General features: G+C 39.5%; 1 protein-coding gene across 9 annotated transcripts in view; it reads right to left on the reverse strand.

Annotated features, from left to right (window-relative positions):
- The window catches only part of CDK14 (cyclin dependent kinase 14), a 721,193-nt gene that overhangs the window by 455,736 nt on the left and 250,348 nt on the right, over positions 1–15,109 (reverse strand). The window contains exon 3 of one of the 9 annotated variants that reach the window (XM_072784252.1): positions 1,613–1,754. The exons of 7 other annotated variants lie outside the window; for them this stretch is intronic. Coding sequence is in view for 1 of the 2 variants with exons in the window: in XM_072784254.1 (XP_072640355.1) it covers positions 2,005–2,073 (69 nt within the window). In the remaining variant the exon portion in view is untranslated. Of the gene's footprint in view, positions 1–1,612; positions 1,755–2,004; positions 2,126–15,109 lie in introns of those variants that run through there. One more of the 9 variants, XM_072784254.1, reaches the window with a different exon arrangement.

Below are 15,109 nucleotides of genomic sequence, written 5' to 3' on the forward strand. Positions count from 1 at the left end.
AACTACTTTTTGCAAATGTACAATTCCTTCTGTCACAGGGCAAAAAAATAAACCTCACAGCTTATACAAAGTAAAGGTGAAAATATAAATAGCTAGAACATATCACTCTCAGAAAACAACAACACAGAGTTGTTCTGAACAGAAAAAAGTTTCTTTCAGAAAAAGAACTACTGAAGTATGGAAAAGAAGAGCTAATAATTCATGTTAACTTTTTAGGAAGTAATAAATGATAAAAAATAACAGAAAACTTGGATTTTCTTTGGAAGAAAATCCAAATATTCATTCCTAAAAATCAATGCCTCATATTTATAATCAATAGTTAGGTAAATATAGAAGGATATTTCAGGCTCCTAAGTGCCCCCCACCAGTGAAAAATTTCTCTCACTTGTCTATCAAGAAATCAGGTGATCTTTTTTAAAAATACTAATGTCATAAAATCATACACAACTGACTTATGGCCAACATGCTACAGCAAGTTACTGATGATTTTCTCAACTGATAATCACTATCTACATCATTTATATTCTACATGATTTTCTGAGTTAAAGTATATATAAGCAGAATATTTTTAAAGCAAAAAAACAAATGCTGTCACCCTTAACTTCAGCACCTATATAGTAGATGGATCCTAAGAAATCCACCAGGACCATGTAATATAGTCTCACTTTGAACAATATTAAAACATGTTCTGCAACTTCGACTGTCCTCCACCTCCCAAAACTGTGTGTCAATTAACAAAGGAAATAGAAATTCAACCCCTGTAGATATCAAGGTTTATATTCTGTGTCTCAACTGTTATCATCAGCACAAGCAGGTAAGCATCATTTTGGAGCAGCCTGTCTGCTAGCCCAGTCCTTCAAGCATGCAGGGGTTCTCCATTAGCATCCAAAATGCTAACCATCCACTATTAGAGCCAGCACTTCAGGCAGAACCGCATGAAGGATTATGATTTCTATACATGAAAGCATAACCACTACAGGTGTAATGATGCAAAATACCAGCACACTGACCTCTGCCAGGCAGCACAGACGTAAAGAAGGTACATTTCTGTGCTCTAGAAGGGAAGGGGTGGAACAAGCAAAGAGGAAGCCCAGATCCCTAATATATTAGAGATGCTTATTCCAGTAAGGTCCAATCCAGCTAATTCATGGATATCAGTTTACCCAAATGAAAGAAGTGGTCTCCCGTCCTTCACTGGCTTGATTCAGAGGGCATTCAGCCAAGCAAAGCCGGGTAAAACAATCTGTAAGATCTCTTTAAGCTGTAATAAATAAGACTAGTTTCGGAAGAAATAACACTCAGCTATAGCAAAGAAGCACAGACGCTAAACCTTTTCCTCATCTTATCACTGCTCCTGGTGTTTACAAACTACAAGCAGTAGCCTTGGGAACCTCAAGAGACTCTCCATGAGTAACCTCCTGTCGGATCCCTAATTTAAATACCCCCTTGATCAATCTGTGATGTTTCTGGCAGTTAAATAGAAGGGGGTGAGTGAAATGACATGCATAAAATGAATCCTTTTCAAGTTGTAAATGAGTGAGTCAGGATTCAGACTTGCCGAGATGCTCCAAATTAAAATCTCTGCTCTAATTTTAAGCATGCTCCGTCTTACCGTTTTGCTGTTGTCTCTCTCAGGCTCGATTCACCTGGAACTCTTTAACATGTCTCTAGTAATGTGTTTGCACCAGGCCAGGCTCATACAGCAACTGAATTCACATCTTTCTGCACTAGCAAGCTGAAATGGTACGGCCGTACTACAACCAAGAAAGGGGGAAGCAAAAGCAAAAAAAAAAAAAAAACACCACACACACACACGAGAAAAAAAACACACCAGAAATCACCTAAGAGAAACTAATCTCAGTGGAACAAGACCAAAAATAGTTCAGAAGAATACAAAGGACATTCTAACATTCAGTATCAATAGCTTTAACAGTTCGTTTTTTCCTCCCCCCAAAAAAAATCTAGGTTTTTTTTTTTTTTTTCCTCCAAACACGATGGACTTGCCTGTGGAGTTCCCAGGAAGGCAGAGTAACCAGGCTCTGCAGCAGCATTGCAGCCAAAGTAACCGTGCATATGCTGTCCAGGCAATTCACAACACACTGTCTCTTCAGAAAGATATTGATTTGCAATGCAGGGCTGCTTCAAAAGAATACAGAATGGGAGCCAAACAGCTAATGGTGATTGCAAAGGAGGAAAAACATTTAATCAAGGGGATGCACCTCATCATACTCAATTCAATTTTTTTAAAGGCACTGGAGGAAGCCAGTAAGTATCCTGAGTGACAACCCCATTAAACAATCTGAGGTCCTATGGAAGGCCAATGATGGCTACCACCATTCGTGCTGCAAAAGCCACTAAAATACTTAAATGTGTCTATGTGTTTATATTTTTCATATGCAAATGGGGCATAATGAGATCTCTAAAATAACCATGCACCAAATAAATGAGGATAAAAATGCACAGGTGTAGTAGCACTTAAAAGAACCAAAGTGATAAAATACATACTTACAAGCCTATAGAATTCTTGATTAGAGGGGTTAGAGCTTATACCACTTTCAAAAGTAACATGCCAACACAAACCAGATCTCACAATCCTTAGGTTAATTATGTCAAGTCATACCACACAGTGCTGGGTGCTGGGTGGCAAGGAAGAATGCCAAAAGGCTACTCATAGCGACCCCTACAGGACATTGGTTTAAGTTACACCTTGTCTTTCTTGCAAGTACTTCCATCCTCATAAAACAGAACCACAAAAGGATATAAATTAAGACACAAGGATACAACTGAAAACTATTTTAGGCAAGAAATTTTAAAAGTCAAGCATGAAATATGATCTCACAGATATTTACATAATTAAGAGATTAAAGTACAATAGGAGGTAACTACTCTATCAATGGTGAGCAGCCAATATTCTCATAGCCCACAGGACTGGGTGGACTTAAAATTAGAAAGCTCAGAGGAAAGTGTTTTCCCTTCATATCCTAATTGGTTCAAAGATATCTCCCAGGAGCGCCTGGGTGGCTCAGTCGGTTAAACATCTGCTTTTGGCTCAGATCATGATCTCAGGGTCCTGGGATTGAGCCCCGCACTGGGACTTCCTGCTCAGCAGGGAGTCTGCTTCTACCTCTGCCTCTGCACCACCCAACCCCCACCTCGACTCGTATGCTCTATCTCAAATAAATACATAAAACTTAAAAAAAAAAAAGAAGAAGAAGAAGAAGTGTTATCTTCAGTCACTTCATCCAAATAGTTTCTATATCTTTTTTCCTATAGAGTTGGCAGATAAGGGCATATATGGTGTTCATGGTCATGAAGTTATCTTGTAAAAAACTTCACACAATCAGGTTTCCCATTTATTTTTTTCATGGATTCATCCAATAAAGATGCGCTGATGCACCCAGCAATGTGAACAGTCATGTTCTCTGCATTCAAGGAACCCAGGGAGTGATTAAAACTAAAGCAAGTGATTGTAATAGACCAAAATGTGTTTTGAGAGCACTTAGTTGGCTAAAGAAGCCTTCACTGGGGAGGCAGCATAAAGCGGAGTCTTCCAGGCACTGGCCAGGAGGAGGACAAAAGGAGCAGAGGCCTGAAACTGAAAGCTGTCGAGAAAAAGCACCCAGCGCTGAATAGACGGGTGGCAGCTGTGAAGGCGGAGGGAAAGATGGCTCAGTGCCAGAGCATAACAGACCTGTAAGCCGCGCTAAGAAGTTGGGGATTTTATCCTACAGGAAGCTGCCATTTAATCCAACAGGAAAGCACTAAAGGACTGCAAGCAGAATAGCAGCTGGATGGGATTTTTCATTTTGCCACAGGGTAATGGTGTAGAATGGATTAGAGGGGTGCGGGAGGGGACCTGGGGAGGCTACTTGGGAGATGAATGGTTTAGTCAAAGCCCTGAACTAAAGCAATAAAAATGGAGATGGCAGAGCCTGAGTGGCCCAGTCAGTAGGACTCTTGGTTTTGACTTGGGTCATGATCTCAGAGTTATGGGATTGAGCCCGGCATCAGCGTGGAGTCTGCTTGTCCCTCTCCCTCGGCCCCTCCTCACCCCCTCCTCCCCCCACTGCTGCTCTCACTCTCTCTCAAATAAATGAATAAAATCTTAAAAGAAAATGGAGATAGAAAGATAAAAGAGGTGAGAGACATTCAATCTGAGTCACTTGCTGCATGACTAGAAAGGAGATCTAATGGAAAGGGAAAATCCAAGCATGGCCCTGAATTCTGTATAATTAAGTGAAAGGTGGACTCATAAACCAAAGGAATAGATACAGGAAGAACAAAAGCTTGAAAAGGAAGGAAAGAAGAATTATCACGAATTCAATTTTTGCATGTTGAGTTTTAGATATCTTTGGAATATCCAAGCGGCCATGGTAAGTAGGCAACTATACAAGGGTCTGGAGCTGCAAAAAGTGGTCAGAAGCTCAGTTACCTGTCTTAGGTTATGGTTTCCTAGAAATAGAGCTCAGCAAGGATTCTTGTTCACCTAATTTACTGAGGACATGTTCTCAGAGAAAAAGAGTGAGAAGACAGGACAAGGAGGATGAGGGAAAGCAAGAAGAGTGGCCTCAGAGGAAAAAAACCACAACCAACATTAGCCCACTTGAAGCAAGAGGGCCATGCGTACCCCTGGTGGACTGGTCATCATTGACTGAGGCCTGGAGAGGAAGTGCTTCTGTGGGCACCCACTGGCCAAGCAGATCTAAGCAGGGAACCCTGAGCATTCACCACTCTCTGCTTCAGGCAAAATGGACCAGTTTTCTTTTGCTCAGAGCTAATTCCTGCCTCAGAAATCCATCTGTGTGGCTCTTGCTGCCTAGAATGTTCTTCCTCAGATAATCTTGGCCGATGCCTTCTCATTACTCAGTTGGATTTCAGTAAGTTCCTCCTCAGAGTTGTTCCCTGGCTTCCCTCTTCTGCTGTTGCTCCTTCCTCCCCATCACCATGTACCGTGTTTGCTGCAATGTATTTATTTGTCTTCTGCCCCTACTAGCATGTAAATGGCTCCAGAGCATGGATTCTACTGATTTGCTCTCTGCATTCCCCAGTCCCTAGGATAGCACTCAGTACCTGTTGAATAAATAAATTAGGAAGAGCTCCTGCTGATGACCGTTGTTCAAATTCTGTGGGCTCCCAAAGAGTGGGAATAGATGGGGACCTTGAAGAATGTATGGGAAGAATGAGTAGGGGAAATACAGCATCAACTTACATACACAGCAGGTACACAAGTTTGGCCTTAAAGCAGAAGTGAAAAAACAGAGGCTAAAAGGCAAAGCTACAGGAAACTAATCATTATGTTCATGTCATACAGGAATCACAATCCACTGCTATTAAAACTGTCTTTATTTTAGGTCATTGAGATATATCTGAAACTACACCACAGAAGAACAATAAAAGATTTTTTTTTTTTAAAGAAAGGCCTATTTACAAAAGTCTTTCATAAAAACATCATCCTGATAGATATAAAGGAAAAGATAAGAAAGACAACTGATGGATAAAAATGCTAGAATCTGACCTCTATCTGCTTAGGTCATTTTTGCAGGAAAACAAAAATTGATCCCTTGCAGTGTCTGCCTTTATATGTGGGTTTTTTTTTTTTAAATGAAAAAAGTTATCGTGCACCTCCCTGACTTTTCAAATGAATTATAATAAACACAGTCTAATCTTCAACTGATGACTGGGTCAATTGTGAACAGCAGTGACAGTCATCAGGGTTTAACCGAGAGTATGCAGGACCACTGGCTCCTAATCTCAAGACCTGACATCCATGTGCTCCTCTGCATCATTTTTATGGTTTATTTTCCCTTTCCTTCACACTTTCCTTCTTAAGGCTTGAAATGTGCCACCTTGTCCTGACACCACCACACTCTTCTTAGTCTTGCCACAAGCTTCTTTAACCATCCCTGTGCTTGGGCGACTAGACAAAGAAGCTTATTAGAACACTGTGAATAGAGGTTTGTGCAAATGCAAGAATAGGGAAATGCAAAGCAGAGCTAGGAACTTTCTCCTGAATGGAGAAATATTAGCCTAGTCACCTCCCCTTGGCCCCACAACCACCAGCTGTACCCTATAGGTTCTGTGGTACTTCTTACCTGGGTGGAAAGTCTTGTTTCCTATCAGCCAACCTGGAGCCATCTCTAACATATGAAGCTGCCAGATGCCTGACTTTCACATAAGTAGAGTCTAATAGATTAACTCCCCCCCATAAAAAAAGAACCTAGACAAAAGAAATAAGGGATAGAGAAACCTTACCCTCTTTTTTTTAACCAAAAAAAGAAAAAAATAAATAAGGAAGTAAGGTTAGGAAAGGGGTAAGAGAAAAGTCTACTTTATGCATATAAATCTAATACAATAAATCCATCTTATGAATTAATTTCAATAAACCTTTAAGTCTGGGGCAGCCCAGGTGGCTCAATGGTTTAGCGCTGCCTTCAGCCCAGGGGATGATCCTGGAGACCCGGGATCAAGTCCCACATCGGGCTTCCTGCATGGAGCCTGCTTCTCCCTCTGCCTGTGTCTCTGCCTCTCTCTCTCTCTCTCTCTCTCTGTCTCTCATGAATAAATAAATAAAATATTTAATAAATAAATAAATAAACCTTTAAGTCTAAAGGAGGAGAAGATACTTTGAAAAGTGATAGAGAAAAGATAGAAACTGACCCCCCCCCAAAAAAAAGGCTGAATCTCAAATTATTATAGATACAGGTAACCCTAGCAATTTCTACTGCAAATTTTTACAGTGAAATGTTCATGTTATGGTTGACTTAAAAATGCTCACAAGGTTTTAGTAAACGTAAACCTTTATTTTTAATAAATCCTAGAAATTCTAGGACTTAATTCTTCTCCACTAATGCTAGTCATTGCTTAGACTTCCATATATTCAGAGAAACATTATTTATCTAAAATGTGTTCTCAGGGCACCTAAGTGGCTCAGTTGGTTAAGCATCTGCCTTCAGCTTAGGTCATGATCCAGGGGGTCCTGGGATCGAGTCCCACATCCTTATCCCTTCTTCTCCCTTATCCCTCCCCCCTGCTCATGATCTCTCTCTCTCTCATACATGCTCTCTCTCTCTTTCAAATAAATAAAATATTTTAAAATAAAAAATAAATATTTTCTCAATACCAAAAATATCCATATATCATTCATGGCATTTCACAAAACTTTAGGATTTTCTTCTTAATATTTACACAACTTTGAGTATGTTCTGAGTAGTATGTTTTTCTAGAGGGAAAAAAATCAACTAATTTTATCAGTAAATATAACAAATACTAATTCTATCACAACCCAGTAAACTTGTTCCTAAAAAATGTTGCATTCTGTTAAATTGCACCCTAAGGGACGCCTGGGTGGCTCAGGGGTTGAGTGTCTGCCTTCAGCTCAGGGCATGATCCCAGGATCCAGGACTGAGTCCCACATCAGGCTCCCTGCGACAAGCTTGCTTCTCCCTCTGCTAATGTCTCTGCCTCTGTGTGTGTGTGTGTCTCTCACGAATAAATAAGTAAATCTTTTTTATAAAATTGCACTCTAAAAACATGAGGGCTCATAGGGAAATAAGATTGAGAGTAGACCATTCAAAATCCATGTGTCCAGAGCACTAACAAAAAGAAAATAGCCCTAACACACACACATAAACACACACACACACACACACACACACACACACATAAACACACACACAAAGGCCACATCTTTATCTCTGCCTTCAGGTCTTGCATACAATAGATGCTCTATATTTGTTTCTTGGCTAGAGATAAATCCTATGCTGGTCATCGTGAACTACAGAAAATATGTCCAGGTGAGAAAAGTTCAGTTATGAACTTCATCTAGGTTGGAAATTAAGAGCCCAAAAACAGAGCTATAGCAAGGAAACTAGATTATGTTTGTCAAAAAGCAGCATAGTAGGCTGATTATCATACATCTAGTAACAGAAATAGGTGGGTACATATCACAGACCTTATTTTTGCCTCTTTTAAAAATGTGATGTCTGATCATAGTTCTGCTTCTAACCAAGGGTTCAGTCTACCCCTTTTTAGGGAACAATCTTCCTCCTACCTATATGTTGTATTTCCGTGCCATGTTCTTCAATTACACGCCATAACAACTTGTCTATATCTCAGTCTTTGCTTCTCAGTTAAATTTCTAATCCTTGGCACATAAGATTTTTGCATTAAAACATACATTACATGGTTTCTATATACATATCTATACACATTTATGTATTTATTATTTATTCAAGTAACATATAAAATGCTGAGGTATTCACATGGCCTAGTGCGGTTTTCCCATTCACATCCTTGCAAAAACACAACTGGATTTTTGATGTGGTGCCATGTCCCAAGTATGTGAAATTCAGCAAGAGACTCAGGTGTAAAAGTGATCTTACTATGACCATATTCACAAAATAACAGTATCAGAGAGTTCCAAATGTGTAGCACTAATATGATCTTGGAAATGTGAATTAAATTATAAGACTTCAGTGGCAGACACAAAATCCTCAGATAGAAGCAAGAAGAAAGGCAAAAAGCATTGAGAAAAGATGTGAGGATTTTCTCTCTTCCTGATGTCAGGATTCCAGTATGGAGAGAATCTACAAATCCAGGACTATCAAAAAGCTTCTTAAGGAATTAAATCTTTTTTTAAAAAACTTACTTAACTTTTTTATGCTAACTATGAAAAGGGAAGAAAAAGTTTTCTAGTTCAGGGTTATAAGTCAGCTGTATTGCCTTTAGAAACTTTAAACCAGCTTTCTAAAATTCTACTTAGAAAATCAAGAAAATCCCAAAGGAAGAAAATTTGTTTAAATGAGCCTGTCAAAGAGACATACAGAAACAATTTTAAATTACCTTGACATGTTTTAATCTAGAAATTCCCTGCCACTGATCTAGTATATAGTTTAAAATATTAAAATAAAAAGGATTTATTAACTATCTATGGGGGATCCCTGGGTGGGGCATCGGTTTGGCGCCTGCCTTTGGCTCAGGGCGCGATCCTGGAGACCCGGGATCAAATCCCACATCAGACTCCCGGTGCATGGAGCCTGCTTCTCCCTCTGCCTGTGTCTCTGCCTCTCTCTCTGTGTGTGTCTCTCTCTGTGACTATCATAAATAAAGAAGGAAATTTAAAAAAAAAAAAGGATTTATTAAATAATTTTCTTCCTTTGTCTCACTCTATACCCCTAAAAAATAAAATAGGAAGCAGCGCCATGGAAAAGAATGGGTAACAATGCTATACATTCAACAAGAAGCATGATAACAAAAAGATAACCAACTGAAGAAACTCACAATTGAAATTAAAATACGTGCTCCAATGTAATTTAATTAACTTTCCTTTGGCCAATGTCTTGGTATTTGCCTTTTCAAGTTAATGCTGGTAATAACTTAGACACTCTGAAACCACATGTTGACCATCCTCAAAGAATAGAAAGCAAACCAAAGTAATCATTTGTCTAAGGAAGGGCTATCATATGATCATATAACCAGTCCTATCTCACTAGTGTAACAGAGAATGAAGTTTAAGGCAAAAAGGCATGAGTAACAGGGATGCTAACAGCTCTGAAATGCATTTACTTCTACATTCCTTCCATACCCAGTGAAACACTAAGAACAGCAGCACTCAAAAACTGGTTGAATCCTCACTGCCACTTGTCGAATGTTTTACTTGAATGGTTATGTAAATAAGCTGGTTCCTGGGGTGGTTCCTCCCCTGACACCATCTACTGCAATCTAGGGAGGGCTGCATCCTGTCCAGCACCAGACCAGCGATCCAACTTAGGCCAGTTGTTCTCTGGGACTTTTCCAAACCAGAGCTCAACTGGACCCCACCCTTTTACTCCTGGTGGTGGCAAAGCAGGAGTATCAGCTGAGAAGCTACCAGTGTCAGTGTCTCAAGTCCTACAGAGAAGCCAGACTGAAATCCCAAAATTAACAAGGAGATGAGGTCAAGAAATGAGGGCAAGAGACGGACGGCAGTGATGACATGACATCCCTGGTCCCAGCCGCCGAGGTTCTTGGCACTGCCTGGTTGGCTGACTTTTTAAAATGCAGTTGTTCAGTCCTTGCTTCTATCCTGTCACACTAACCTCACCATAAATCCTATTTTTAACTCTAACCCCTTCGAGTTGATGTTCAGTTCCTTGTAACCAATAGTGCTAGCGCATGTGGAAATACATGCACAAAAGGATGGGCAGCTACAGCACAGCAATGCCAGAACTGTGGCTAAAGAACTTAATAGACACATTGCTTTAAACTCCAAGAAAAGGAGATCAGAGGTTGATGTCAACTCATAGGACCATCGGAAAGGATGGGTTTAATAGCAGCCAAATGTTTTCATAAGGCTACTTCACATACCTACAGTACATACTGGTATTTCTATAAATTTGTACTAAATTATCATACATATTAAACTTTTAAATTTATTCTTTTAATTTACAGGGGAAGTTGTATAGCTGCCATGAGACATGGAGCATTACCTATTAGTTATCTGCACCTGTAGAAAGCTTAAATACTTGGACCAATTGATTTAATCAGGCATACAAGTTGCTGTGATAGCACATATTCAAATTTGAGGGACAATACGTAAATGATACTAAACTGATGTGGCTTGCAGAGACTCTTCATAAACTGCTGGTAAATATCACCACCCATATGCAGCTAAGAAATGTCAGTGGAATTGTAAAAGGGAAATCAGTTTGTTACACCGACCCTGGACTTTAAAGGCTTTCTGGCCATGAAGTTGAAAGAGGGTTATTAAAAATTAAACAAGTAACAGCAAGGGAATTTTAGAAAAAGTCACAAAAATACACTGGGGACGTGTGGAGTATGTAAAGAAGATACTGAGTAAACGATATTTTCTGTATTTCATTACTAAAGGGTTTTTTTCATGTTCTATTCATTTACCAATCATTTATTGAGCTTCGTATGAGAAGTACTATCAGGGGTATAGGGATAAATGAGACACAACTGCTGTCCTCACAGACACATAAGTATACAAGTATAACACAAGAAATAATTGCCACTGAAAATATAAAAGAAAATACTATAGGAACTAAGAATGAGAGAAGCCTCATAGATAAAGCAAAACTGGCAGATTTTTACTTTAGGTACTTAAGCTCTGAACACTAGAGTCACAAAGAATTCAATAGGTAAGATGTTGGGTGAAAATATATATCCCAAAACTAGCAATGATCATCCTTAGCACAAGACTTGTTATCTCTATCTCGATGTAATTTGATAATTTAACAAAGAACCTTTGTAATATCATAGGAGCACAGCCTAGAAGAGTTGAATGACTTCCATGATTTGAACCCCCACGAACAATGGTTCTTTTCTCGCCTTTGGTGGAAGATTATTTGGAGGAACTCCAGGGACTCCGAGTACACTGCCTGCCCATCTGGTTCAAAGATGTGGTTTTTCCTAGTAATCCACAATGCAGACAACCAAAGTCTTTTTCCATATTCCTTAAGGAAAACTTAGTTTTGAGAATTGTTGCAACAGCTAGTCATGGGCAACTTGGAGACCATCTTTAGCTCTCATTCCTCTCCCCAGTATTGATTCTAATTTAGGGAAGGTAATGTTTTACTTCTCACAATACAAAGGCCAAACATTATTAACTCGGTTTTATCCATCCTCCACTGAAGCATCACATTCCCTACCTAATCGTCATTTCTCCCAACCATTCAAAGAAACTTCAACTCATATAGAAGTTCACATTAAAAAACAAGCAAACAATTCATACTTTCTGGCTGACCCCATCATAACCAGTTCCTACTATGGGCACAAAGTTAAACTGCAACCCCAGGAAGACCACCTGACTTTAAGGAACCCCAACTGGGTGAAGATCTGGGTTCAGATATTTCCTTTCCACCAACATTCAAGTTAGAACCCTAAGATAAAGCAGGCTTGAGGAGAAAAAAGACATCACAGATGAAACCATATAGACAAGTAGGCTGAAGCACGAACTTCAACATAAGCTCAGATGCAGAACAGCTAACTGGAAAAGATTGTGAGCTCAAGAATCAGACAAACTGGGGGATCCCTGGGTGACTCAGCAGTTTAGTGCCTGCCTTTGGCCCAGGGCATGATCCTGGAGTCCCGGGATCCAGTCCCACATCAGGCTCCCTGCGTGGAGCCTGCTTCTCCCTCTGCCTGTGTCTGCCTCTCTCTCTCTCTCTCTCTCTCATAAATAAATAAAATCTTTAAAAAAAAAAATCAGACAAGCTGAATGCCTGGGTGACTGTCTGTCTGTTAAGCATCTGCCTTCAGCTTAGGTCAGGATCCCAGGGTCCTGGGATCAAGTCTGGCATCAGGCTCCCTGCTCTGCTTCTCCCTCTTCCTCTGCCTGCCACTCCCCCTGCTTGTGCGCTCTCTCTCTCTCTCTCTCTCTCTGTCAAATAAATAAATAAAACCTTTTTAAAAATTAACTTAAAAAAAAGAATCTGACAAACCTGGGTTCCTGACCTTAGGGAAGATACCTAACACATGGGGCTAATAATAATAATGATGATGATGGTGATGATGCAATACCTTAGAGGCTTTTTATGATGCTAACTGGTGTCTAAACTGCACAGAACAGTGTTCAGGAAAATAAAGGCTTTTACAACCCAGTGATAAGCATGATGCATACTGAGGAGAGTTCAGCAGTAAGCCTTTAGGCACCTCAGATACATTTGGGGCTCACACTTCTGCATGAGGTCTGCTACTAGTCTGGGTTCTCTTGGCTAAGGCCAGCCTGGGCACTTCCTGCTGCAGCAGCCATGGGCCATTAGGCTCATTTTCTCAGTCACTCTTTTTTTTTTTTTTTTTTTAAATTTTTTATTTATTTATGATAGGCACACAGTGAGAGAGAGAGGCAGAGACACAGGCAGAGGGAGAAGCAGGCTCCATGCACCGGGAGCCTGACGTGGGATTCGATCCCGGGTCTCCAGGATCGCGCCCTGGGCCAAAGGCAGGCGCCAAACCGCTGCGCCACCCAGGGATCCCTCAGTCACTCTTTATGTCCATCAATTCCTATTGATTCTTCTCCAGTATCTGTATTTCTATTTCTATTTCTATTTCTATTGCATTTGCAATTGCACTGTACTAATCCATTAAATTCAACTACTTTTTTAACAGCTATATGTACTACCCTACAACCCTTCTTGGTATTTCCTTTGGCTAAGGGTAGAAGGAGCTATATATAGTTCTCTATGAGTTTTAATGAGAAAGCTTAGCTTACTCTGATTCCTCTCCCTTCTTCCTCACTGGCCCCCTCTCTGGACTTTCTTCCTCTTCTATCTATCATGTTTCTCCATTATAACTACAAAGCTGCAGCTTAAGAGTCAAGTTAAAACTGAGAACCCATGGTTACATAATGAAACTTCAAAGACAAGGTTTATTGAACAGATTAGAAAGATAGCAAGAGATTTTACCACCATCAGAATACACAAGGGAAATTTAGTGCATATCGAATGCTAGAAGAGGTAAACTTTACATTTACCAACAGGAAAATCAGCCACAAAATGTATTCATACCTGGCTGCTTCTGGAAACTCTCTGGACAAGAGAAAATTAGAAAATAAAAACTCATCAAGAATCAATTTTGCCAGAAGCAACCCAATAAACAGTTCTAAATTGGCATGCACACATTTCCAAAAGAATTGGGGGTGTTTTAAGATAATCAATGCCAATCAGGAAGCAAGATTCTGTCTTCTGAGACGGCACTAAACACAATGTTCTATCTGATCAAAGAAGGAATAAAATTCTGAGGCACCAGCTTTCAGAACATACACAAATAATTTGCTTTCTTATTAAAATTAAAATCTATGATGATATCTATGCAGAAGCAGAGTCACATGTGCTAAACCTCAATCATCATCTTGCTCTTTCCCCTCATTTGCCAAAATATTTTACTTCTGTGTGCAAGTAGCATTAGGTAATATAATTAAGAAGTTTTCTTTTAATAGTAGGTAAGACAGGGGCGCCTGGGTGGCTCAGTCGGTTTAGCATCTGCCTTCAGCTCAGGGCATGATCCCAGGGTCCCGGGATCAAGCCTCACATCAGGGCCCCTGCTCAGCAAGGAGTCTGCCTCTCTCTTTCCCCCTACCACTCCCCACTGCCCATGCTCACATGCACACATTCTTTCTCTCTCAAATAATTAATAAAATCTTTTAATACTTTTTTAAAAATAGTAGATAAGATAATTTATAGGTAGACTCCATTATTGTGCTGACATTACAATTAGCATGAAATTAAATCAAGAATATAAACACTAATAAAAAGTAATTGCTATGAGAACAGTGAATACAAGCACAAGTGAAAATACCACCACCACAGGACTCTCAAAACATAGCCTTCTCCAACATACGCCCCCTACAAACTGAAAGTATAAGGTGAGCATGTAATTGTGTGGACAGTAAATTTTAACTAAAACTAACCCTACCTATCAGGACAAGCATCAAGTAGCATGTATTAGCTAATTTTCTTCAAGTATTATTTAAGAACTTTTTTTAACAATTGGCCTATCCATCCAACATCTTTTATTGGGAAAATGTTTGATTCTTTCAACTCCATTTAGATATTTTAAAAGAATTGGAATACTGTAACTGCATCTAATACCTTTTATCAAGAAAATGTTTGATTCTTTTAATTCCATTTAGATATTCTAAAAGAACTGGAATTCTGTAACTGCCATCAATTTTGCTTCAGATATACAAGTCCTCTCAAAAATTTTTACTCTGAAATTATTGCTAGGTTTAGAGAAGGATCTCACACAGTGCAGTTCACCTTCGTATCAGTTCAAAGACACCATCTAACACCTGAGAGTTAAAAGAAAGTACATTGTAACTGCACCAAAATCTGATACCTTACAGAATGATTTTTAATAGCATAGAGAATGTAATAAACCCTATCTCTTTCAATGACAATTTTCTCATGTTTATAGGGACTATAAATATTACAGTTAAGAATTGCTTCAGGGAAAGTATGTCTTATTTTACAAAAAAGAGAGAGGAATGAAACTCTTATTCCCAAAGTTATCTTCTACCTTAGATTTGCCTTGATCCTGCAACCCTTCCTAGCTATAAGCTTCATTACTCTGTTCCCCTTTAGACAAAATCCTTCAAAAAGAATAGTTAACC

This window comes from Canis lupus, chromosome 18 (assembly GCF_048164855.1).
Source record: "Canis lupus baileyi chromosome 18, mCanLup2.hap1, whole genome shotgun sequence".
Lineage (NCBI taxonomy): Eukaryota > Metazoa > Chordata > Mammalia > Carnivora > Canidae > Canis > Canis lupus.